General features: G+C 37.7%; 5 protein-coding genes across 12 annotated transcripts; all 5 read left to right on the plus strand.

Moving 5' to 3' along the window:
* Positions 1-166: 166 nt before the first annotated feature.
* Positions 167-7,888, plus strand: LOC118432854 (BTB/POZ domain-containing protein 2-like). Its single transcript, XM_022111338.2, has 9 exons — positions 167-442; positions 552-801; positions 1,022-1,086; positions 1,168-1,397; positions 1,463-1,585; positions 5,902-6,105; positions 6,179-6,301; positions 6,370-6,607; positions 6,904-7,888. The coding sequence occupies exons 2-9, from the start codon at positions 582-584 to the stop codon at positions 7,048-7,050; spliced, it is 1,350 nt and encodes a 449-aa protein (XP_021967030.1). The 5' UTR covers positions 167-442; positions 552-581; the 3' UTR covers positions 7,051-7,888.
* Positions 1,592-5,895, plus strand: LOC110862162. 2 transcript variants are annotated; one of them, XM_035845253.1, is made up of 6 exons: positions 1,592-2,325; positions 2,410-2,580; positions 2,650-2,775; positions 2,842-3,038; positions 3,134-3,296; positions 3,376-5,895. In XM_035845253.1, exon 6 carries the CDS (start codon positions 3,475-3,477, stop codon positions 5,404-5,406), a length of 1,932 nt encoding a protein of 643 aa, XP_035701146.1. In that variant the 5' UTR covers positions 1,592-2,325; positions 2,410-2,580; positions 2,650-2,775; positions 2,842-3,038; positions 3,134-3,296; positions 3,376-3,474; the 3' UTR covers positions 5,407-5,895. The 2 variants fall into 2 exon arrangements, with proteins under 2 accessions (XP_035701146.1, XP_035701147.1); XM_035845254.1 differs by having other exon boundaries at positions 3,376-4,911.
* Positions 7,889-8,007: 119 nt separating the features above from the next.
* LOC110862127 (ethanolamine kinase 1) lies at positions 8,008-15,222 on the plus strand. Of its 2 annotated transcripts, XM_022111289.2 has the most exons (8): positions 8,008-8,348; positions 12,333-12,465; positions 12,833-12,970; positions 13,345-13,665; positions 14,017-14,202; positions 14,289-14,352; positions 14,599-14,824; positions 14,917-15,217. In XM_022111289.2, the coding sequence occupies exons 2-8, from the start codon at positions 12,334-12,336 to the stop codon at positions 14,990-14,992; spliced, it is 1,143 nt and encodes a 380-aa protein (XP_021966981.1). In that variant the 5' UTR covers positions 8,008-8,348; position 12,333; the 3' UTR covers positions 14,993-15,217. The 2 variants fall into 2 exon arrangements, with proteins under 2 accessions (XP_021966981.1, XP_021966980.1); XM_022111288.2 differs by lacking the exon at positions 8,008-8,348 and having other exon boundaries at positions 11,530-12,465; positions 14,917-15,222.
* Positions 15,223-15,730: 508 nt separating this feature from the next.
* Positions 15,731-18,536, plus strand: LOC110862123 (short-chain dehydrogenase TIC 32, chloroplastic). Of its 5 annotated transcripts, none has more exons than XM_022111280.2 (3): positions 15,731-15,875; positions 16,796-17,120; positions 17,280-18,536. In XM_022111280.2, exons 1-3 carry the CDS (start codon positions 15,849-15,851, stop codon positions 17,921-17,923), a joined length of 996 nt encoding a protein of 331 aa, XP_021966972.1. In that variant the 5' UTR covers positions 15,731-15,848; the 3' UTR covers positions 17,924-18,536. The 5 variants fall into 5 exon arrangements, with proteins under 5 accessions (XP_021966972.1, XP_021966971.1, XP_021966974.1 ...); XM_022111279.2 differs by lacking the exon at positions 15,731-15,875 and adding an exon at positions 15,899-16,030; XM_022111282.2 differs by lacking the exon at positions 15,731-15,875 and adding an exon at positions 15,928-16,346.
* A 74-nt stretch (positions 18,537-18,610) lies between these two features.
* LOC110862119 (kinesin-like protein KIF20A) lies at positions 18,611-24,641 on the plus strand. Of its 2 annotated transcripts, none has more exons than XM_035845256.1 (11): positions 18,611-18,679; positions 18,914-19,267; positions 19,341-19,581; positions 19,853-20,031; positions 20,117-20,255; positions 20,334-20,498; positions 22,202-22,388; positions 22,445-22,573; positions 22,660-22,852; positions 22,955-23,598; positions 23,742-24,641. In XM_035845256.1, exons 2-11 carry the CDS (start codon positions 18,935-18,937, stop codon positions 23,905-23,907), a joined length of 2,376 nt encoding a protein of 791 aa, XP_035701149.1. In that variant the 5' UTR covers positions 18,611-18,679; positions 18,914-18,934; the 3' UTR covers positions 23,908-24,641. The 2 variants fall into 2 exon arrangements, with proteins under 2 accessions (XP_035701149.1, XP_035701148.1); XM_035845255.1 differs by having other exon boundaries at positions 18,675-18,805.
* The last annotated feature ends 122 nt before the right edge of the window (positions 24,642-24,763 follow it).

The following is a 24,763-nucleotide window of genomic DNA, read 5'->3' on the forward strand; positions in this document are numbered from 1 at the left end:
ATACATTTCTCAAACGAAGGTTTTCAATGAAGTTTTCATGGATGTTGACATGGTTCGCAAATATTCCCCATTCACGACAATTCACGTTCACCGTTATGCACATCTTGCACATTGTCATGCATGTGGTGAGAAGTGGGCGGATGAGAATCACATGTGTCTAAAATCAGCTGGCAGGCCATAAACAATCATAAACTTCCCCAAAAATCAAGGTCTTCATTTTATAATTATTATAATTGCCTGTTCCTTCAATAATTTAAATTTGCAACTTTACAAAGTCTGTGTGAATCCTCTTTGATTAACAAAACGTGCATATTTGCAATTCAGAGATTACCCAGTAAAAACTTTAAAGATTATGCTACATTTTTAACTCCAAGTTTTATGTTATAAATTATGAAAGCAGCCGATTTCCTGTGGTGATATCTTCAATCTTTCCTAAACATTTGTAAGTTTGGTTAATTATACGTCATACATTCGGATTAAATTTACCTATTGTTAAATAGTGAATTTTCTAATTAATGATGCAAATTGCAAACCTAACCCATGTGTTCTAGTTCCAGGTGTACCTTCCGTTGGGGAATAGTATGTCAGGGGACCTTAAGGTTGCTCCCACCAAAACCACGTGTTCTACCGACTGGCGAAAGCTGCGTCCTGGTCCGACGCAGAAATTGGCATACATTCTGGAGTCCAAGGAACTCACTGATGTCACTTTTTCGGTGGGCAGCCCTTCCAACAATGAAACCATTCACGCCCACCGACTCGTCCTCGCCATGTACTCCACAGTCTTTGAGGCTATGTTCCAAGGTGGGAGGAATTTTCATTCACGTTTACAGCGTTTGAAATGAATTTTAATTTGATAGGATCAAGATATTACGCAAAGGAATCTGCGTAGTACTAAAATTTTTCTAAAGTTTAGGTCAAACTTGTCGTAGTTGACAAACTTTAGCGTTAAATATAAATACGAATTTATGAGTAGCTGAATTTGAAACTAATTGGTATAATTAATAATTATTATGTTATCTAGGTCCCTTGGCTGCCGGACCTGCGGAAGTTATCCAAATTCCAGACATTGAACCTCATCCATTTAACGTACGCTTAACAGACAATGATTACAATTGATTTCTTCTTGTTTTTTGACGCAGTAAGATGCATTACATGTTAATGCTCCAGGTAATGCTCAAGTTCATCTACACGGGCGAGTTTCAGGGAGATTTGCCCGTCGACGGAGCCCTCGCAGTTTTATACGCGGCCAGAAAATACGACATTACAGACCTTGAATTGGTTTGTACAGACCACGTCAAAAAGTTGGTCAGCCCGTCGACCGCCATCAGTATTTTGCAAACTGCCCAACGTCTCGACATTGACGACTTGACCAGTTCTACGAGCGAATTTGCAACTCGGTGAAAAATTACACTTTCTTTGCATGAAAATTGTAGGCCTTATTTATTTCTTAATTTGATTGCAGGCATTTTGATGCAATTTGTCGAACAGAAGATTTTTTAAACATCACGTTGCCAAACCTTGTCAATTTCTTGAAAGATGACAATACACATGGCCAAGAACTGGATTTATTCCATGGTGTGGTACGGTATGTCATAAAATGAATATTATACGGACAAAATTCATCCTAACATGTTTACATCCCAAGTAGCCTCTGTGCAGATCTTGTGCAAGTCACAATGAAAATTTATGCAGATTTTGTGCAGATATTTTAGTACAATAAAATTTGTGCATGAAAAGTAAACATTATGCACTAACACATATTTACAAGTCTATTTGTACAAAATGTTTACCAACTTTGTACGTATTTCTGGGCATCTACTTAGTAATTAAATATATGTATAAGTTTTATGCAAACTTATCTACATTAAAATTGTACCATAAAATCTGTATCAAATATGCACCAAATATGCACCAAATAATATATGAATTCTGCTGCAGATTTCCATGTACCAAACTAGCATCAAATATGCACAAAGAAAAAAAGGGTGATCAGGCGCCATCTTCATGCTACACAGTTCTCTACTCATTTCCTACAGCCGTCAAAACGTGGTTTTCTTCTTTCTTAAAATATTAAATAATTAATTAATATGGAAAAATTGGTTCAAAGTGCAGACCAAAGTGATAAAACTTTCACGGTGGTCGAGTTTCACTTAGATAATGGAGTAAGTGTTGTTCCAAGTTCTTGGATATCGGAAAAAGTAGGAAAAAAGTTTTGTCCGTTTCCTGATCCGATTCCGAAGGATTTTGAAAGTATTCAATCCAACCTAAATAGTGTTCCTGGCCAGGATTGGATTACTTATGAAGTCACTTGTGTCAGAGTTCATGGTAAATTTATTCTAGTCCAACCTACTGAATTAAAATTACTGGTAAATTTTCATTCTTAACATATTTTGTTTATCTAATTTTTAGATAACTACAAAAGAGCACAGGGAAAAGCAAAAAAGCACATTAGGAATCAACAGGTTGACTCGACTGATGCAGAATTAGGACGAGGAAAACGATTTCGAAAAAATGAAGAAGTCCTTGTCACCCCGGCCGTATCAGAACCACCTCCGTCGTTGCTTCATCAAATAAATAGTGGTGAGAACTTTAAAAAAAGTACATTTTATATTGATCTTAAAATGTATAAAAATATCAATTGTGGTTTAGGCTCGAGTCGGCAAGTGAACGGTCCTGCTGAAATCCCAAACGATCAACAGCTGCAGACCCTACAAATTCCATACATACGAGTTGAGGCGGATCAGCAACTCTCAGAGCTATTTTCAGAATTTAGAAGTACTTATTAAATAATATTACTTGGTTATATTTTGCATTGTAAAAATACTTTTTCTGAACTTGCAGATTTTCAAGAAGAATCATTACGAAACCAAGCATTTTTACTGGAACGAGTGCAAAATTTGGAGAATCTTCTATTGAACTCATTACAAAATCGAGGTGCCAACTCCCGCTAGGCTGGATGGAAATGGCCAATTAAAACAACAGCTGACGTGGATGCAGTCGAATTATGGTTATTGGACCCACGCAACTACCAGGAAGAAGTATGTACTATATATGTTTTTCAAATTCTATTTTGCTTGCTTTATATTGATAACTGTTGTAGGAAATAAGAATATATATTGCTTATGTGTTTCAGGTTTTGATATTGTCAAAAGTTGGTGGTAATTCCGGTGGCACGAAGTGTGTTTACGACACCCTTGATTGGATGATTTGTCATCAACTGGCGCTGACCCTTCGCTATACCAGTAAGAGTGGAAAAACAGCAGTTGGGGATAAGTTATTCGTAAAACTTACTCGTGGTAAACAAACCAAGTCATACACATTAGAATACAAATTGTAGTATTTTTTTAAATAATAATAATTATTTTTCACTTTCAGAGTCCGTCAGACTATCAAATCCTGGATTAACGGATCGCCAGATCAATCGCTTCATTGCTTCCTGGTTTCGACAGTCCTCACAACGTGATAAATCGAGAAATGAAAACAAAACTGGTCACCCCACGCAGAACACTGCAACGGCGAGCGGAGAGGGTGGTCACCGCGGCACTCAAGAGAATTCGAACTCAACGAACTCAACGTACGACAACGATTCTGGCAGAGACGAGTAATGAAGACGAATCAAACAACCAGCATTCTCGTCACATCGCTAATTTAGAACATGTAGAAAGTAATTTGCAAATTGAGGAAGCTGAAAATCTTATGCCAACTTGTTCTGTTATCCCACCAATTAATAATAAGTCTAAATTAATTCAGTTAGGTAAATGGGCAACCGAGTTTAATATTAGTCATATCGCTCTGTCAAAACTATTATATTTAGCCCGTGAATGGCTGCCTCATGAGGGGTTTCCAATGGATCCTAGAACACTTTTAAAAACTAAACGGGTCATAGAAATTAGGGATATTGAAGGGGGAAAATTTTATCACTTCGGAATCCTCAAACATATTAATGAAGTAATAGAATCGGGGAACTTATTAGATTTTACAATTCCCAATTTGAGCAATTTTCTAGAATTACGGAATCTTTTAACACTTAAAATTGGAATAGATGGGTTGCCAATTTCCAGAAGTTCAAACAAGCAATTTTGGCCAATTTTAGGGAAGCTGGATCAAGATCCAAGATCGAGAGTTTTTATAATTAGTTTATTTTATGGATCTCAAAAGCCACAAAGTTTAGAAACCTTCTTGGGTCCATTTGTCAAAGAAATGCTAAAATTGGAACAAAATGGTGTGCACGCTAAAGGCTGTCATTATTCAGTTAGGATTCGCTGTCTTGTAGCTGATGCGCCGGCTCGCAGCTTTCTTAAGCGAATAAAAGCCCACAATGGTTATTTTGGATGTGAAAGGTGTTATCGCAGAGGTAGTTATAAAAATTCCCGTATTCTCTATTCAATTAAAGCTCCTTGTGAAGAATATACGGACCAGTCTTTTAGAGAGCGTTGGTACGAATGTCATCACAAAGACGTTTTGCCATCTCCTTTAGAATCATTGTCTCTTGGTATGATTTCACAGATTCCTTTAGATTACCTTTGCTTATTAGGAACAATGAAAAAATTATTGCTTGTTTGGACGGAGGGAAAGCGGCCACATAAATTATCCAGTGTTCAACAAAAAATAATATCAGATAGATTAATTAATTTTAGAGTTCAAGTACCTAAAGAATTTGCTCGAAAATGTCGAGGTATTAATGACTTAAAACATTGGAAAGCCACCGAGTTTAGACTTTTCTTACTATATGTTGGTCCCGCTACGTTAAGGAATATTCTTGACGCAAAAAAGTATGAACATTTTCTATTATTTCACTCTGCGATGTATATTTTAGTTTGTAGTCCTTTAGAACGTAAATGGATAGATTTTGCACAAAGTTTACTAAACAAATTTGTGCACGAGATTCCTAAACTTTATTACAAGGAATTATTAATTTATAACATGCATAGTCTTCTTCATGTAGGGCAAGATGTTATTATTCATGGTCCTTTAGATAATTATAGTGCTTTCGAGTTTGAAAATTACATGTCTCCTTTGAAAAAATTGCTCCGCTCTAAGTCAGCTCATTTAAGCCAAATTGTAAAGCGCATTGGAGAGATTGACGAATTCTCTAGCTCAACTTTAGATAAGGTAAAAGCTTTAAAATTAGGTGGCTCGCCAGCCGATAACTGTTACGTTACAAAAGATGGGAGATTCTGCATTTTAAATTGCAAAACTTCTGATTCTGATAATGTTAGTGTAAAATACTTCAAGTCCAAAGAAGATGTTAACCTTTACCCTTGTGCTAGTGGTAAACTAGGTATTTATGTAGTTTATAATTTAGATGTATATGAATGCGAAATTGCTAAAGGTAGCATTTACAAAAAATGTGTCTTGTTGCCTATTAGTGGCAAGAAATATTTTTGTATACCATTGTGTAATTAGCTGATGGGATATTATTTTTTTTACTTTAAAGATCAAAGGATTATCATTTTTGAGCTAATAAATTAAATAATTGTTAAAAATATGCAAATTCATTTATTATATGCATAAATCTACAAGCATGTGATACATAACTAGCATTGATTAATTGTACATATTTTGTGCATAATTTTGTGTACTAGATTTGCACTAACTTATACTGCAGGTTTAGTACACGCCACTATGCAGTGCATTTTTAGTGCATATCACTCGTACAAAATCTGCACTAGTTGTTTGTACATGTAATGCAAATAAAAATGGTCAAACTTGCATGAAACCTGCACATATTTTGTTGTACCAATAAGGTACAATACTTGCATGACTTGGCTACTTGGGATGTATGCAAACTTTAAAAAACTTGTCTTTTACCACAACCGATAGACACAAATGTTTACACAGTTGAAAAACTACCTAAAAACTTTGACTTTATTTAAAGAATATAATTTATTTCTACTTTAGGTGGACAAATGCTGAGTGCAACCGAAGAAATTTGGAACCCAATCCGTTGAATCGACGATCTCTCTCAAGCGAAGCAATCGCCTCGATTCGATTTTCCATCATACCCGTCGACGATTTCGCCCTCCACGTCGTCCCACAAGACCTCCTCACTTCCAAAGAATGCACTTTGCTCTTTCAACATATGGTGGTCGACAAGGACAATCGGTAATTTACACAAAATTGCGTACATTGGGCAGTGACATTTATTTTGTACTTTTGTTTTAAAAAACGTTTTCAGCCTCAGTCTACCAAAGTTACCCTTCAACACCAAGAAACGAACGTGTTCAACCTACACGGTCAAATTTTACGACGAGGTGGCAACCACTCCATACGTTGACATTAGCGCTGGATGGTTTAACAAGTATAAATCACATACTTTACACAAACCCAAGTAATTCCATGCTTATATCGTTTCGTGTAAAATTCCAGGTTCACGGTTGATCAGCCCGTTACAATTGTCAGTTTTGGCTTCTACGGTCCACACACGGCGGAAGTGGCGTCGTATCAAGTCAGCATCAAATTGTTGAAGGATTCAACTCAGGAAATCTTGGCGGAATTGACAGGGTCCACCGTCGTCGCCAAAATGAAGGAAATTTTTCATGTCCTGTTTCCAAAACCAGTGGCAATTTATCCCGGGTGCAGTTATCGGGCATGGTTTTCTCTCAAGGTGGGCACCAGCTTTTGTACATATGCAAAATCGTAGTAAAATTGCGAGTTTTTTGTGACCCCGTGTATTCAGTGTTGTATTGCATGCCCTCCTGGCTCCTACACTCACTGAGCTGGTAACAATTATCCCAAATAAGATTTTCATGGATCTGACAAATATTTATCTACGAGTTGATTGAATTTTACCCAAGCATGTTAATATTTGGGTATTAACAATACTTGGGTGTCACCGTCTTTATTTAGCCAATTTATGCCATATTCTTCGGAGCGTCATAAAATGTATATTTTTTTTATTAGGGGCCGCTCACTTGTCATGGATCTTCGACCAAGTCTGGAGGAGATGTGTATCCTGTTTCGGTGAACTGCAGGGCCTTCGACTACGTCAAATTTACCTATGTAATTACCGGTGCACATCAGCTACCTGAAATTGCTTTTCAAATTTAGCAAGTCAAAAGGTTAATTAATCAATCAAGTTGGCACACATTGTTAAGTTTATAATTGTAATTAATTATGTAATTAATTAACTGGTGTATATGATTCATTTCCATTGTTAACAACAATTGTGGCAAATCCTTTGTAAATATATTCATTAATTATAGAGTTAAAAATTTATCGGACTCAGTTATTCACGTCAACATTGTATGTACTTAAGTTTCCAAATTTTAAAGTATATATATTTTGACAGGCTGGTTGATTCGGGTTCGAAAATTTGACATGTTAACTTCCACTTTTCCAAAACGTGACTTTATGAAATTTATAAGTAGTAAAGCCATTTTCCAAAAGGATACAGGGTTGACGTGAATCTCTTCCATGCATAAATACACAATCATGCCTTGATTGGACCTTGCCATTCCACAATGTTTAATGAGATGAAATTAAATCAAACACTTTATTATTTACGACAAACTATTTAAAATTGCAAATTAACGGAAAATTTTACAAATCAACAACCAGGACAAGAGAAAAAGTACCGCTATGAATCTCATCATGTCAATATTTTAATTATGATATAACGGGAAGCTTTATAATTCTATGCACGATATCGTTTTCGAATGTGCATTATGTGTTGTCTGTTTGCTAACTTTTTGTTATGTATTTCCAAAGGGATAAAACGACTAAAAAGTGACATACCACATTATGTACCTAAACATTAACGATATATGTCATGTCCCTTACAGACAGCACGCTATCAATCAAATATTTATATTATTCAAAATCACGCCATGCATTTATTTGACGTGTTATAAAATATCGCAAATAAAAATTATTCATGAGCTAAAAACCAGTCAGCTTGTGTTTAGCTTCGTATCATTTTTCAGTCATTAATGTGTCCTCGTTAAATCGAGTTGGGCAATTTTTGCAATCGCATTCCCACGAATTACATAACAACTATTTCCCCAGTCTCAAGTATCCGGTTGCATGTTTGCCCATCTAATCTGGACTGGACGACACATAATGAAAACTTTTTAGAAGCAACGGTTCAACGATCCATCCTAATTGTTGAGACAGTTTAACCAGAGTAGAAACCCAGTAATCTGTGTAAGCTTTGTAAAATTACTCTAAAAATTAAAAATTCGTTCTAGTCTGGGAAGTTTACGATAAATTTTGACGCTCATTTTGCTTCGTAATCTTTGTGAATTTGTTGCGAGTTTTCGGAGTCCACCTACTGACTGAGTTTTAAAGATCATACAAGTTTTTTGCCTCGTGGAAGTCTTTCCTTGATATTACCTCCTTAAAATAAGGTAAGCTAATGTTTGCAAAATGATATTAAACTTTTACTTTATCTTTGATAGGATAAGACAAAGATGTGCGTGCATATGCGCTTGTTTTAAAGTTGGACATCACAAAAAAAATATTTGGCAGGGAGTCATATCGTCGTGACGAATGTACATGAATGTACGTACGCTCGAAACTGGGTCAACTGTAACAAAAAATGTTTTTATATCTTATGGTTAGTTCCAGCAGGTGCATGAAACACAGAATTGCACCAACTTTGTTGAATTCAAATTAATTTACGGGACGAAATGTACCCATGTTTGCTTCAGAAACAAATTTCAAATTACATAAACATAATTTTTTTTTCAAACCACACAATTTTACACGTTGTTAAGTATTTTCCGTTGGGTGTTGGAAGATCAAACACATACGTAAAAATTTGAACATTGAAGTATTTGCTAATGTTTAATTATGAAAAAGCTACATTCATACCCGGAGCTCAACGAAATAAAATAGTCGGCTTTTATAAAAGCATGGCTGGAAACTGTTACGGATCATAATGTTTCGATTCATCGGAACAAAATTGATTCAATCAATTAGCCAACATTTTACACGCGTGCACCAAGCCCAGTTTGTACATATAGTACAAAATGTAACTTAATTTAATGATAGCATTTAAACAAACTGGCTGAACTACGCATAATTTCATGTCATGGGTAGAACTTGACTTACAACAGGTCTGATAATTCCAGATTCATTCTTTCTTATTAGGTCTTCCGTGTAAATGTATCAATGAACGTGCCATGAGACACACACCCGTTTTAATAAAGAAATGAATACTGACGTAATTTCGCAACATACCACAGCCCCCATCAAGCCATCTTTTGCATTTATCTACATGAAGTATCAGTAAACGACATTTTTAAGACTTTTCGTTACACTTCCCAATTACAATTACCTATTCCGTTTCATGTTTTTTAGCCCGAGTCAGGGCTTATGGAACCATCATGTCCGTCCGTCCGTCCGTCCGTCCGTCTGTCCGTCTTACGATAACTCTCGTTAAACTCATCCTATCGACTTGAAATTTGGTACACATGTAGTATGGGGCAAATGAGGAGTTAAATTCGAAGATGGGCGAAATCGGTCAAGTGGTTGACCAGTGGGGGTCATATAGGTGGGTGGGGTATTATGCATCAAAATTTCAAAATCGTCATAGAAGGCAGAAATTTGGCACTGAGGTTGCTAATGGTGTCTAGTGAAAGAGTATGAATTCAAGTTGGAAAAAATTTCATTTTGAAAGACCCGAGGGGGTGACCCATACTGATTTGTCAAAATCGTCCTATCGAGTTGAAATTTGGTAGATAGGTTGCGTATGGGGTTTAAGGAAGAACATGAAATGAAATTGGTCAAATTTTTTATCTGGAGGAACCCGAGAGGGTGACCCATACCGATTTTTGAAAACCATTTAATTGAGCTGAAATTTGCCATTGCTGTTTCTAATAGCTCCTAATGGAATAATATGAAGTGAAATTAGTAAAATTTTTATGTGGAGCGACCCTAGGGGGTGGCCCATACCGATTTTTATAAATTGTCTTAAAAAGATGAAATTCGGTACGGTGATACTTAATGGTTTCGTATGGAAGTATATGAAGTTAAAGGCGAACAAAGTGGAACCAGAGTAACCTAGAGGGTGACCCATACCGTTTCTAAATGTCGCTATTTTAAAAATTGGTAGCTGAAATTCGGGAAATTGGTCATACTTGAATTGGCGAGATGAGAAGAAATAAAATTAAAGTGAAAGTTATTCATTGCGTTTTTTATACAGTTCAAAAAGGCACTCAAAAAGGCAAAAAGGCACTCAAAAAGGCAAAAAGGCACTCAAAAAGGCAAAAAGGCATGAACAAATAGCAAAAAAACTGACTTTTTGCACACACTGGTCACCCCCACTGGTTTAGAAAACGGACGTAGACGACTAAAAGTTGGCGTGATCCTGCAGGGTTAGATCAGCTTAATAAATGTGAAGTAAATTTTAAAGTTTTTTTCCAGGAGGACCCAGTGGGGTTTTTGGAATTGGTTAAAGAAGCTGCAATTTTTCAGCGACGATTGCGAATCATTCGCAATCGTCAAAAATTTTCCCATAATACCAACTACTAATAGTAGTTGGTATGACACATGTAATATGGTCAGCATGCAACCTCGACCATCACGTGCTCGTATCCTTCCCACACTGTTAGTATGGTAGGGATACGAACGCGGGAATCAAATTTTGGAAGAGGTTGGATGCTGAGAACTATTAGTATGTCACTTGACAAACAGTTAGAAGTGGACTCTGTCCCTGACTCGGGCTATATAAACACTGCACACTGTAGGTTTTTACTCTGTGCTTGATGAAATTTATTGCAAAAAATGTTACACAAGGTTTTGATCCATAACTTGAATTCCTTGTAGGTATGTATTTTTGCGAGTTTTCGAACACCATGTTCAGACAATAAGAGGAATAATATATATAATGTAATGCTTTTTTTAAATTTTGAAATCAACACAATGAATTCTAAACCACACAGTGCCAGGTCTTCTACTGGAAATATGCATATTTCGTGCAAGTGCAACTCCTATTTATAAACAATGAATACATCCCATACTGTTACATTTTTAGTTAACACAAGCACAGTTTACATATAAAAAATCATGCGAAATCTTAAATCTGCTATTTATGCGAGATACAAATAACATGCGACGAAAAGCAGGATGCACATGTGGGGACCATGCGTATCATAAATTTCCTGGGAATTTTCCCCCTGTCCCTCGGCCTTACCTTAGCATGGAAGGCAGGATTCCACACCCCATAAAATCCATCACATGACTTGTGCACGATCCCAGCTGCGATTTACTTACACCAAGATTTTCACATGTTTCACTTGTTTGCCAAAAAACTTGAGACTACTTTCGGGGACAAGGCATTAAGAATGTGATCCATTATCCGAGTCGGCTCCCATTCAATGAGCTGCATTGTGTAACGCCTATTGTGAACTCCTGCTTTCTACTATCTCTTTACTATGAAGGGCTCAAATTGGCAAGAATGGGATCGCATCCTTGATGCACAACCCTTTAGGATCTGGTTCATGGGCTGGATACATTATTATTGGGAAATTGAGACCCATCATAATCTTCTTGTCCCAGTTTGCAAAGATGCCACAAGTTCGCTCGTGTTAAAAAAATTGCGACAGAAATATTCCATCTCTTAAAAGCACCAGTAAACTATTATGCACAATTAAATTATTGTACATACTGCGTATACACATAATTATTACCCAAAGTATCTACTTGTCCTCTCCTCACTCGGGTACCATTTTCCTTCAAAAGTCTCGCACAGCAGAAAAAATATTCCTTCGATAAATTGACGATAATTCAACAACGGCGCAATAAATAATTTCTGTTACATCCACGCCTCTCTCAAATTCTTCACTTTGGGTCACCAAAGGTCACTCCCCGTGCCAATCAATTCATCCTCAACGTCATCAACAAATTGCCAAACACACCGCGTCATCCTCTTCTTCCTTCATGTTTAATTGCAATTAAATACATTACACGTCGTCAAATTTAAGTAAATCAACACACGCATCGTCTCGTGCATATCAGACGTGCGACGCTATTTAATTGCTCAATTTACTATACACATCACTGCACATCCTTGTGTACGTGGTCGTCCAAAGAAATACCGAGTCAAGACTCACATTCTGCTCTTACGTAATCAGACCAGGGCATATTTTTCCGCTTTATTTACGCAAACTTAATCCAAAAATCTGTTCATTCATTGAACAAAAGCCCAACTGAGAACAGCGTTTCAATAAAAATAGAAGAGTTCATTTTGAAATAAACAGAAACCAGTGTAAACTTTACAGTGTGTATAAAAAGCTATCACCCAATAAGTTATCGTTTTGTGGAAAAAGTGAAATTTTCCAAAAAACTCGAAAAGTAAATTTCTTAACAAAAATGCGTTTCAATCACAGCATGTCCAACGGAAGGACGAGCGTGCCTTCGGTTTCGATTAGTGTGGACCAGACAAATATCGCGAAAGGCGGAGGCCTTGACATCCTGCGCGTCGTGAGACCAGCATGGACCTCCTCAGAGATCAAGTCAAAGGTATGCAAATCATCTTTCGCATTACGGTACTGAAGACTTAGATTTTGTCTCAACTTTGCACACAAATTATTTGCGTATTATACAACACTCTGAAATCTGATCTGAGCCAAAAATTTGGTTTTAAGTTTAGACAAAAATGCCAAACACCAAATGTACAAATCTTGTATAATGCATACGTAAATAAATACCCGTAAGTATTTGCTAAAAACATTTCGCAATTACTCGCAAATCCTAATTTCATAAGAAGTGCATGCACCTATGCACGCAGTTTAATTTTGTGTAATAAATTTGGTACTTGAAAAGTGGCAGAATGATGTGATCTGTGATCTTGTGTTAATGTATTTATCGTGTGCTTATCATAACTCAGGTATTCACCGACGGCTTATCCAACATTATCTGGGGGTTCTTCGTACCTTCCAATCCGGAAGATATGGTGATTATTAAAGTCTTCGGATCCCACACGGGCTCGCTGATCGACAGGAAGGCCGAAATCGAAACCATGATGGTAAGTAATACTATAGGTATATTTACAGCCATATTTAATCCAACCTTGACCACCGAGTCAGCTTACTCAATACATAGATCCTCAAAATCTAGATCTGATGAAACTCTGTAATCTTGCCTTGGAGTCTTTTGCCATGCAGTCATTGCAGTCTTTTCGAAAAATCTGACGCACATTCGCATCACGAACTTTACTAAATTCCCTTCTTTCCATTGAGGTTTCTTAGACACTATCGTCCTAAGACCCTCTATCTTAATTCAATTTCCATTAATTTGCAAAACTGCTGACTAAAATTTACACACTTTACAAAGTTGTCTTGCTAGCCTTATTTCCAACCTTGCCAAAAATTGACTTGATAGAATTCAGGAAATTTTCAGATTCTGCACGACCGCAAGTGCGGCGCAGAATTGTACGCCACATTCGACAACGGGATCTGCTACGAGTTCATGAACGGGTCGACGCTGGAGGTGGAAGACTGCGCTAAACCGGAAGTGTTCCCCCTCGTCGCCGCGGAAATGGCGCGGATGCACTCCTCCCTACAAAACAAGAATAAGAACAAGACCGTCCTCAACGAGAACATCTTGTCCCAGGATAAGAACAAGAAGAACGGAACGACGACGACGACTTCCGGAATGACGACGAGTCCACTTTGGAAGAAAATGAGACAATTCAATAAACTGGCAGAGGAATCTATGCAGGTTGGGTGGCATAATTTTTATGGCAAAAGCCTATACAATGATTTCCACAAGTTCGATAATATTCGTGAAAAATATAAACGGCTAAAACAAAAAATATTTTTGCACAAAAATTATAACAAAATCAAGCGAATTTAAACCAAAAATCTTAACGCAAGTTTAAATAGGAAGTCTTTTTATTTCAATTTTGTAACAGCTTTACAGTTACTTTTTTTACATTTTACATTCGTCAGAATTGGTTGCATTTTCGCAAATTTTTCCACAATAATTGGTACTTTATCCATATCTTGCAGTGGATATTTAAAAATTTTTGTTGTCGTCATACAAATTGTAATTTCGTTTACTCTGTTGCAGAACGACGCCTCTCTTCGGGAACGTCTTTCAGCAGTCGGGGTGACGCCGGGCTGGGCGTCTGGAGCCATATCCGCGCTGCACGACCTTCTCACGCCTGCGCGAATGCCGGTCACGTTTTGTCACAACGATTTAATTCCGCGCAACATCGTCTACAACGACAAAAAGAAGCGCGTGACCTTCATCGATGTGAGTACAAATATTATTTATTGATAGGACTGATGACTGGCCTTAAAATGACAATTGTATTGATAGTAAGATGCATATAAAAACAGGTCGAGTATGCCATGCCAAACTATCCCGCCTTTGACGTGGCGAATCACTTCCTCGAATTCGCAGGTACTAAGCAATTTAATACTTATTTTCGGTTGCATTCCTTTCCTTCGAGTTTATGCAACTATTGAAGAATAGTTGCATAAACTCTGCAAATTTACAATTCTTACAAGAACTACAAAGTTTACGTAGTTTTGGCTTATAACCGAATGGAAAATAATTTCCGGTTTAGGTTTAGACTGGCAGATTGCACATTATTTTTGCAAATTGCGTGTGTGCACCTAGCACTTAAGAAATTAATTTCTCTTGCAGGCGTTCCAGAGCTCAACTATTCGAAATGTCCTGGGAAAGAGTTTCGTCTCCGTTGGATTTCCGAGTACTTGGCGAACCTGCGCCTTGACTGGGAGGGGGGCAAGGTCATCACGGAGGAGGAGTTCAACCACTGGGTTGACCTCTGCACCCCTGCCTCACACCTCTTCTGGGGCTTGTGGGCCATCCATCAAGCCAGACATTCCACCATTCAGTTCGACTATGTGCAGTAAGTCCAATTTGCGAATTTTTTTTTGTGAAATAAAACTTTCCCTGTTGATTTCAATTAAGTTCTATAATTCTGCCCTCTTGCAATTTCAGATATGTCGGAAAGAGATTTGCCGAGTTTACCAAGTGCATGAAAACATTAACGGAGGAGAAGAATGAGAAGATTTAATATTTCATTACCATTTTAAAAATAAATAGTCTAGTAATTATTTATGTAAATGAAGTTGATTATCTGTGACACATGTTTTTTATTAACCTACATATAGCGACTCGTTTTAAAAAATGAGGAAAAATTTGACTTAGACATATCTAAATGGCGATAATTTTATAGATGAGAGATTTTTGTAAAGAGTAATAAAATCAAAACCATAATAAAAAACAAGTACTTTATAAACCGTTTTACATTATTATTGATTTAGAGGTGAATTGACAGATTAATTTAACTAATGATTATTAATTTCATTTAATGCAGTGCTCTCCCATAAAAATATAGGCAACCATTCATTATAGTTCATTCAATAATATATTTATTATAACTTTTCTCTTTCAAATTAACTACGAAAATCCAAGTCTGTTTAAAAATAATGTTTTACTTAATATCACATCCAAAATAGATTCCATACAAACTCAAGTTATTGTCGTTATTTGAAGCTTCTGTAAAATCTGTAAGTCTGCACGTATGTAAACTTGGGTCTTATCCTCAGTTATCCTCAGTTTCCCTTAAAATTGTTATTATTTAACAAAGTTTAGCATAAAAATTCTATGCATAAACTAACACAAACTAAACTTCTTGTGCTACATATAAATATGTAGATACAAACTGATAAGAATATCCTACTGCGCTCCTATCAGATCAGCCTTTTTGAACATTCAAAACATGAATCTCCTACAATCAAATCACGTTATTGCCTCCTCCGATCTACCTGAAAAAATGCATATCTACTTGCTGCTAAATCTGCATGCAAAAAACAAAACCTACCTGCAAAACTAAATAGTCAACAGTGCAGCATGAATTTGCTGGAGAAATGTACAGTAGGTACATAAACATATTGGTAGGTATTATTTATTACATAACCACTAACCTATTTATATAGCGTGCACTAACAATTAAATGTGCTTATTATCATGGCCAAAGTCTAGAACACGTACCATTCAACCAGTTTTGTGCCAGTCATGGTCACCTTCTTATCGACATCGTCCTCATCAGGTAGATGTACAAATGTGGTCTGTGGTCAGTTGTAGAAATTTGTGACCACAGTCAGTTCGAGATAGACTGTCTTCCAGGCAATAAATATTCAATAGTGGTCACACGATCAGTTATATATCTAACAAAGCTACATTTCTTATCGTGTGAATAGTGGTCAGTCAGTTATATAGTCAGTCTGTGCAATACTTTACACCCAGTCCCCAACAACCAATTTGCAAATATTTAAGCTCAAAGCTCTCGCTTCAATTGGGATTCTTGGGAAATTTAAGGGTAAAGTCAAACCAAGCCCTCTGTAATTCACCAGTCAATCAATCTTGTAAGCTTAATGAAATAGCTTTGTCAAACAAAGAGGCGCCCGTGATCTATTCTTAATTTATTTTTTATTATGGATGGATTTGTCATTGAATTGAAGGAATTCATTTTCCGTCAGGAGTTTGGTTTATGGAGGGTTTAGCATTAAAATGACGCTATTTTATTAATAATAAAAGTTAGTATTATTTCACTCGTAACGAAATGAAGACTGCTATTAAATCGAGAAGAGGAAAATTTGGTTAAAAAAGTGAGTTAAATTTCATTCAGGGTACGAGCACTATTTTGCATGCAAGAGAAAAGAGAATGCAAAAAGTTAATTGCAACTTACGAGTTTATTTAAATCTCCCGACTATGCAAAATTTCTTCATCATTATTTATCGATTGATTTGAATACCAATTCATACTAATAGAACATAGCACTTGCCAAATTATAGTTTTTTTTGCAAATTCTAGTTAAACAATTTGCCGAAAATGGCATCATCGAGTAGGCGCAGACCTGAGCACTTTTCGACCAAGGATATTCCCTCGCTGACGGGAAAAATCGCCCTTGTCACCGGCGCCACGGGAGGACTCGGGTTTGAAACTGCGCTCGCTTTCGCCACGGCTGGGGCCACCGTCTTGGTCGGAGGAAGGGACGAGACAAAGGGAAAAAACGCGGTCGAAAAGATCAAGACCGTATCGCCAAATGCCAACGTCTCCTTCGCCATGATCGACCAGGCAAGTCTCGCCAGCGTTAAGAAGTTTGCAACCGAGTACAACGCAAAACAGCAGCCATTGGGTGAGGAGGATTTTTTAGAATAATGTTAATACTGAAATTTTGAAGCATTTGCTAGAAATAATTTATCCATATGCAATATTTTTATACATTTCTTCACCACGCAAGTACGCATGCGTCATTACATTGCAAAAGGAATAATAATCCTCCCGATTTTTGTAGACATCCTCGTCAACAATGCCGGAGTGATGGGGCCCCCCACTCGACTGGAAACCTCGGACCACTTCGAAATCCAATTTGGCACCAACAATTTGTCCCATTTCGCTCTCACAGGGCTCCTGCTGCCCTCCCTTCGCCGCTCCACCTCTCCCCGCGTCGTCAACGTTTCCAGCATCGCGGCGAAGTCGGCAAAACCCTTAAATTTCGACAACCTGAACTGGACCGAGTCCTACGACCCTTGGTTAGCATACAAGGTCTCGAAACTGATCAACCTGCTCTTCACGTTGGAACTCCAGCGGCGCAGTGACCTTGGGTCATGGGGAGTCACCGCCATATCGGCGCATCCCGGCGTGGCGAAAACTGACCTCATCGCGAACGGGCCAGGGAACGACACCTGGGTTGGGAGACTGATCAATTTCTTAAGCTATTTCCTAGCGCATTCAGGGGAAAGGGGCGCCCTGCCACAAATTTACGCCGCCGTTTCGCCAGATGCCGAGAAAAACGGGTACTACGGGCCAAATGGGTGGTTCGAGATGAAAGGCGATGTCACCCAAGTGCCCATCCCAGAGTTGGGAAAGGACGCCGAGGTGGCAGAAAAGTTGTGGGAGGTATGCGAAGAGTTGACCGACGTTCATTGGCCGAAATAATGAGTTAAATGGCTTCAGACAACTATGTAACTAATCGATAAGAAATCAAATGTAAGAGTGAGTGTAAGATGATACGATTATGATGACACTGAGGTTAATGATGCATGGAAATTCGTGTCATGTTTTTATTATTACCCTAAATATCAATATCTCAACGATGCTCAGTATTAATTTTAGTGCGGATGCTTATCCAAATTCTAATGTATCCAAAAATATGTTTAACGAATTTAAATTTAAAGTTGTAATGGGTTCGTTTAAGTTCATCATGGTTTTTAATTGTGTGCAATTGTCTTGTGTCCCGATAGTGAAAATAATCTATTTTTCTTTAAGTTTAATTGTAAGAAATCAAAATTTTCAAAATTGCTATTACCGTTCCACACTATTACTCTGAATTAAATTTAGAAAGGTGATATATATGCGTGTTATCCATCACTTATCGTCTTATTACCTACATATTGTACATACATATTACATTAGATCTGCATTCTAATATGTTACTAATGTATTAACCACTGGTGTTCCTGGCTCTTTTATGATGGCAAATTGTATATAATATGATATGAAAAATTACTAGTTTCTTCTTTAATAAAACAAAAATTCTCAGTTTTTAAAAGTTTCGACTTATTGTTTTCCAAAAAAGATTCATCCAGAAATTCCATTGTATACTAATCTAATTCTAGAGAAATTCTCATTTTTTTTCACCTTGCCTTTGTCTCAGTCGGTGGTGGTGGCGGTTCTCGTAGCGGCTGTTGTCGGGTAAAAAATGTGCATTTAGTTTTAGTCGGCTTTTTCCCACTTAAATTAAGTAGACAATAATAATTAACTTTTTTAAGGGTAGTCATCAATAAATTAATATAATCTTATCAAAACCTTCTTCCCCTTGTGAGCACAAGTTTTTTGATAATACTTATTGTTAGAACAAGTCTCCTAGTCGAGTTCACCAAAATAAATTATGAGTTCTCTCGAGAAGTAACTTAAGTTTTATACAAGTTCACAGATAAGTGCTCCGTCATGAACATGGAGCCTGACACCAACATTGACCCTGAGGAGGTGATCTCTTCTCCCGTCGCTCAAAAGCAGCAACGCCCCTCCTACCTGGACATCGGTTTGCCAGTCCCCCTCTCCGAGACCTTCAACGAGGCAGTTATCCGGAAATTGGAGTCAGATTTCGATATTGCCGCGGCCGAAGAGTCGCGTCAACGATGCAATAACAATAATAATAATCAACATAACGGGCGACCTTTTCATCACGCTGACGACGATGATGACGACGATGCTGGCGAACAGATCAAGACCTATCTTCGCATCCGCCCATACATGAAAAGCAATCCGAATGAAGTGGACGTAAGTACTTGAATGGTTAATAAATAATATTACTTGAGAGATATTTTGTAAGTTATTATTTTTTTCCGTTCAGCTCCTTCAGATTAAAGATGACCGGACGGTGATTGCTTCCTGCGACGCAGCAGGAATCCGAGTCAAACGCATCAATAAGAAAATGTCCTTTAACTTCACAAAGGTCATGGACGACACGTACACGCAAGAACGCGTCTACGAAGAGGCCGTGTCACCACTTCTAGACAGATTCGACGCTGGCGAAAACTGCCTCATTTTGTCATATGGGGCGACAAATTCTGGGAAAACATACACCATGCGCGGTATGTCTTGCATATTATGAAAACTAGTGTAGAAGCCCGTCAATTGACGTGCAAAATAGGCCCGTCGATAAGCCCGTTACCCCAACATTAGTGAAGTTAGCCTCTCCTGTTCTCTCTGCAGAGTGGAGAGAGGAAAGGAGAGGCTAACTTCTCAAAAAAGCCACCGACCCAGCAGCGATACACTCGCCTGCTTTATATAGTTTAGATTCTTAAATCCAAAGATAAGATCCATAAGATACGATAACCCGTAATTATCTTATGTAATTCCCAGGCTCTGCAACCAAATACGGTATAATTCCACGCACCCTGTACTCTATATTCGCCCGATATCAAGACCGTATCTACCAAGGTGGTGAAGTTCAACCGTTTCGACATGAGAGTACCCGCTCATTGCAGGACGGACAGAAAAAAGAAATCAGCGACAAGAAGAAATCTCTCATAGAATCGGCGGTACGACCTTATCAATCCTCTTACATATTTGAAATAATTGCCATCGATCCGTAAAAATTCACACATTATTTTATATTTATTACAGAATGACACTGTAGAAATGAAGCACCGTGCCGTACGCTATTCCACCCTCGCCGCGTCGTCGCAACTTAATCAGTCCAAAGCTCATAACATTCGCACATCGGATGGTTCCTCGCACTGTTCGCCTGTCCAGTATGTTGGTGGTAAGTTAAGCCAAGATAACTTAATTTTAATTAAGGGTATCTGTACTTTTTTAAATTGATCTTTGTCTCGTATTACAGCTCCCACGCCAAACGTTAACGAATCAATGGTTGAGGGGACCGTGTTCGGGATGTGGGTTTCCTTTGTTGAATTGTATAATGAAAAGTGCTATGATCTGTTTTCCCACGGGAGGAGAACCGAGGTTAAAATCGTATCGGAAAAGGGAGGTTATGCATACTTTAAAGGTAAGATATTTATAATCTACATATGTAAAACGTGGTAAATACTAATCCACAATAAGTCTAATATTCTTACGGTGCTTAACACTACACTCCGCGACAAAAGGTTAAAGGCACCCTGCGTCATGATCATATCCCTTGAACCCATGAACCACGGTCGACAAATTATTTTTTATTTAATAGCTAACTAACGTAAACAATTGAATAATACTTAAAATCTACCAATTTAATTCGTACAAGGGGAAAATGAGACAAATTTCAAAAATCGGAAAATTCATGCGCGTCAAAAGGTTAAAGGCACTTCGTAAAAAGCACCCAAATTACATTTTAAAAAATAATTTAGTAATGATCCATTCCAATATGACTAGAGATAACTTCAAACGCCTATTTGGAAAAGATTTAAACCGCTTGGTTATCTCAGATTGAGCTATTTTTCGCTATACCTTGCCAATAGCTTACTTTTGGTCATTTACGGTGTTAAACTGCTTACTATTTCTATGTTAATGTTCCCTGGAGATTCTCTGGGATGCATAGGTAAGGTGACTTTACAGTGTAATCCAAAATCCTTGTCTTTGTCGCAGAAAACAAATCTTTCCTTGGCTCGATGTGTGGATGCTAGCGTTTTCTTGTTCAAAAATTCACACTGGATCACCAAACTATTTTTTGCGAGGGACATTTCGACTACTGCAGTTCTCACTAGACATCTACGAACCGCTAAACGTGTTTTGGAAAGTTACTCGTACTTAGCAGACAAGCAAATCGGCGACATGCGTAATTAATGAAACGTCACAAATTTGCAAAACCGAAAATCCCTAAGGAATTCATGTTCTTGTACAAGAATTAGATAAAAGTAATTTTTAGTGATACAAATAAGTTCAATTGACATGGTCCATATGCGTTACCCAGCTACTGGCATGATCTTCGCAAACAGGAAGTCATGCTCTCAAAACGTCAAATGCGATTAGGCAGCATTGTGGTATAGGTGGCTATTGGATGCGAGAAAAAATGACACAATTTTCTACATCACAGAAATTAATCTGTACACTTATAAGAAATGTAGGAAAACACATATTTTGATGAAGGACAGCATTTGGGTGATCCAGTGTGGATTTTTGAACAAGAAAACGCTAGCATCCACACGTCGAGCCAAGGAAAAATTTGTTTTCTGCGACAAAGATAAGGATTTTGGATTACCCTGTAAAGTCACCTTACCTATGCATCCCAGAGAATCCCCAGGGAACATTAACATAGAAATAGTAAGCAGTTTAACACCGTAAATGACCAAAAGTAAGCTATTGGCAAGGTATAGCGAAAAATAGCTCAATCTGAGATAACCAAGCGGTTTAAATCTTTTCCAAATAGGCGTTTGAAGTTATCTCTAGTCATATTGGAATGGATCATTACTAAATTATTTTTTAAAATGTAATTTGGGTGCTTTTTACGAAGTGCCTTTAACCTTTTGACGCGCATGAATTTTCCGATTTTTGAAATTTGTCTCATTTTCCCCTTGTACGAATTAAATTGGTAGATTTTAAGTATTATTTAATTGTTTACATTAGTTAGCTATTAAATTAAATATAATTCGTCGACCGTGGTTCATGGGGTCAAGGGATATGATCATGACGCAGGGTGCCTTTAACCTTTTGTCGCGGAGTGTATGTACACATTTGTAAGGTAAAGATAATCATCGCGTATCTTATCTTTTCCAGACCTTACCGAACTTCCGGTTTTCTCGGAGGAGGAGGCCTTCGCCTTATATGTTGCAGGACATAAAAAACTTGAAATATCTGCAACGCAAGTTAATCAAACGTCCTCGCGGTCACACTCCTTCTTCACTATTCGTGTCGTCGAGCTAGGGAAAACGTCCCAGACAGTGTTTCCAGTTACTGCTCAAAGGTAATATAACACGTTATCATCCAGTCCTCCCACCTTATCTAATTCTACTTGTTCAGGATGACCTTCTGCGACCTTGCGGGGTGCGAACGGGTCAACCAAACGGAAAATACAGGTGGCCAGTTGCGTGAATCTGCCAATATTAATCAATCTCTCTCCTCCCTGCTCAAGGTCATTCGAATGATTAGGTAAAATCAAAAACACTTTAAAATTTACTAAAAAGAAACTTCCTATCGCTCTCTTCCAAGTTGACAACAATTTTTCTAAATTACAGGGATAAGCAATCACAAGGACAAATGCGCGACTTCAAGGACAAGATTCCCTTCCGTGATTCCAAATTGACTCGAATTTTTCAAGGTTATTTTTCCAACTCGGCGCACATCACGATGATCGTCAATGTCAATCCGTCCCCAAAAATGGCCGACTCCTCGATGCAGACTCTCATGAATTCAGCTATTGCAAGCCATGTCTGTTTTATTTTTGAAATATCTACCAAAATTTTATTATCGTAGTTCCCAATTTTTCATTTCGTTTTTCAAAATAAAATAAATATTCCTTGTTCTATCTAGGTTGTCACCTTCCGGCCTCGCCCACCTCCCGCCTCCCAACACGCCTCTCTGCTCCACGACTCCACCAAGAGCATCTTCTCAAATTCTTTCCTTCACCGTTCCCTCGAACTCGAAGACGTCCCCGAAGAGCAAACCGAGGACGATGAGAGTGACGAAAACAATCCTCCCCCAGAGACCGTGGTGCCCACGAGGATAATGCCACCACCAGTGGGAGTATTGAATCAGCAAAATCGAATCATTACCACCACTGCATCCATGGTTAACGTACAAATTAATAAACCCACAAATAATCTAAATCCACGCCACGCCGTCACCTCAAAGTCAACCTTGGCCGCTCGGAAACCAGACACAACGACGTTTAATGATTTTAAAGTACCTAAAGCGAAGCCCATCAAGGTCATGGAGGTTGTCAAAAACGCACAAAATGAGAAATTGCGGGCTGCCGAGGAGGCGGACGCGCTGCGGAGAGAGAACGCCTCCTTGAGGGAAGAACTTGCCGCATCGGTTGCGTACTTTCAGACCCAAATTTTCCAACGCGACGCCACGATCGCCGAGCTTACGCAGAAGATAAAAACGGTGGAGGCGGAAACGAGGGAACGAATCCTCGCCACCGTGACACCGCTTATTAATGATACGAGAAATATGTAAGTGGCGAGGAGGATCTTTTTTCAATTTTTCTAAAATTTTACTCAACTTCGAAATTATATCAAAATTATTACGAATTTCAAAAATGATGCAGGAAAAATTTAATTTAAACTTCGAATCCAACTTCGTTTCTTCTTTTTAGGGACCAAAAAGAATTAGCATATTCTGATCAACGCTGCAAAGAATTGAGGACCCGTATCGCCAAATTGGAGAAAAAAGAGATCGCCCTTTCCACACCCACGCCGTGCCCTCTTTCTCGAGACGCTGCAATCCAAGTCATTCCAGAAGTTATTCCAGAAGTTGATTAATTTATTTTCTGAAGTGGTCTAAACTTAGTTAAGTTAGGTTCCAAAGTTAATTTCTTAAATCCTTCCATGATTTTTATACCTTTTGTATGCCCAATGTGAATTATGTAGACTTGGCTCACAAGTTTGCAACTCTATAAATTCTGCATGCCTTCTAAAATTATTTTAGAAACGTTTGCCAAACAAGAGACGTCTTAGATCTGCATAAGTTTACTATTGATTTATTACCTGATTTTCGTACATAATCCATCTTTACTTATACGAAGACAAAATCAGAGAAGAAAGACGTGTGTATTTTGACAATAAAGATTTTTCCATAAAATTTTATATTTATGAAATTTCTCAACTACAATACAATTTTTAATACGCTTAAAATTCTGTCCTGCAATAATAATTTTGATACAAATTTGTACATTCTGTCACAAACTACTTTATTTTATAATTAATTAAAGTAAATGCAAATAATCTGTATTTATTTACTCAATAGTTAAATGATAAATGATATGCAAAAATAAATTCGCGTATCAAGTCAGGTCTTTTTTGTGTACGACATTTTGTAAACTTGTGAGATTCATGGCATGAATTTCATGCATAAAGAAACAAAATACCGGTTTGGTTAAAACGTATCATGTGACTCTTGCTTAAATTCTTCTCCAGCGAACTCAAAACCGGAAGTAATCTGTCCTGTGACTTGTGAGCGTGACGGTGACACAAGCAAATGTCACTTCAAAAAAACATAAAAACATAATAAAGTCGCCAACATTTTACATGTATTTTTATGCACTGGCAAAATTGGATTGAATCAAAAACCCTAAGAAAAAGTGATGCAAGAGTTCCCACAAGTTGTGAGTCACAAACT

This window comes from Folsomia candida, unplaced genomic scaffold (assembly GCF_002217175.1).
Source record: "Folsomia candida strain VU population unplaced genomic scaffold, ASM221717v1 Fcan01_Sc049, whole genome shotgun sequence".
Classification (NCBI taxonomy): domain Eukaryota; kingdom Metazoa; phylum Arthropoda; class Collembola; order Entomobryomorpha; family Isotomidae; genus Folsomia; species Folsomia candida.

What these genes read in the sequence shown, in the direction of transcription:
- LOC118432854 (XM_022111338.2), top strand. Translation starts at nt 582, where the DNA reads ATGTCAGGGGACCTTAAGGTTGCTCCCACCAAAACCACGTGTTCTACC. An exon ending in AGCGCTGGATGGTTTAACAA is followed by an intron (nt 6,302 to 6,369) that starts GTATAAATCACA and finishes GTAAAATTCCAG; the next exon opens with GTTCACGGTTGATCAGCCCG. An exon ending in GGGCATGGTTTTCTCTCAAG is followed by an intron (nt 6,608 to 6,903) that starts GTGGGCACCAGC and finishes TTTTTTTATTAG; the next exon opens with GGGCCGCTCACTTGTCATGG.
- LOC110862162 (XM_035845253.1), top strand. Translation starts at nt 3,475, where the DNA reads ATGAAAACAAAACTGGTCACCCCACGCAGAACACTGCAACGGCGAGCG.
- LOC110862127 (XM_022111288.2), top strand. Translation starts at nt 12,316, where the DNA reads ATGCGTTTCAATCACAGCATGTCCAACGGAAGGACGAGCGTGCCTTCG. An exon ending in CCGAAATCGAAACCATGATG is followed by an intron (nt 12,971 to 13,344) that starts GTAAGTAATACT and finishes GGAAATTTTCAG; the next exon opens with ATTCTGCACGACCGCAAGTG. An exon ending in ATTCAGTTCGACTATGTGCA is followed by an intron (nt 14,825 to 14,916) that starts GTAAGTCCAATT and finishes TTGCAATTTCAG; the next exon opens with ATATGTCGGAAAGAGATTTG.
- LOC110862123 (XM_022111279.2), top strand. Translation starts at nt 15,935, where the DNA reads ATGTGCTTATTATCATGGCCAAAGTCTAGAACACGTACCATTCAACCA. An exon ending in ATCGACATCGTCCTCATCAG is followed by an intron (nt 16,031 to 16,795) that starts GTAGATGTACAA and finishes TGCAAATTCTAG; the next exon opens with TTAAACAATTTGCCGAAAAT. An exon ending in CGCAAAACAGCAGCCATTGG is followed by an intron (nt 17,121 to 17,279) that starts GTGAGGAGGATT and finishes CGATTTTTGTAG; the next exon opens with ACATCCTCGTCAACAATGCC.
- LOC110862119 (XM_035845256.1), top strand. Translation starts at nt 18,935, where the DNA reads ATGAACATGGAGCCTGACACCAACATTGACCCTGAGGAGGTGATCTCT. An exon ending in AAGGTCATTCGAATGATTAG is followed by an intron (nt 22,574 to 22,659) that starts GTAAAATCAAAA and finishes TCTAAATTACAG; the next exon opens with GGATAAGCAATCACAAGGAC. An exon ending in ATTAATGATACGAGAAATAT is followed by an intron (nt 23,599 to 23,741) that starts GTAAGTGGCGAG and finishes TCTTCTTTTTAG; the next exon opens with GGACCAAAAAGAATTAGCAT.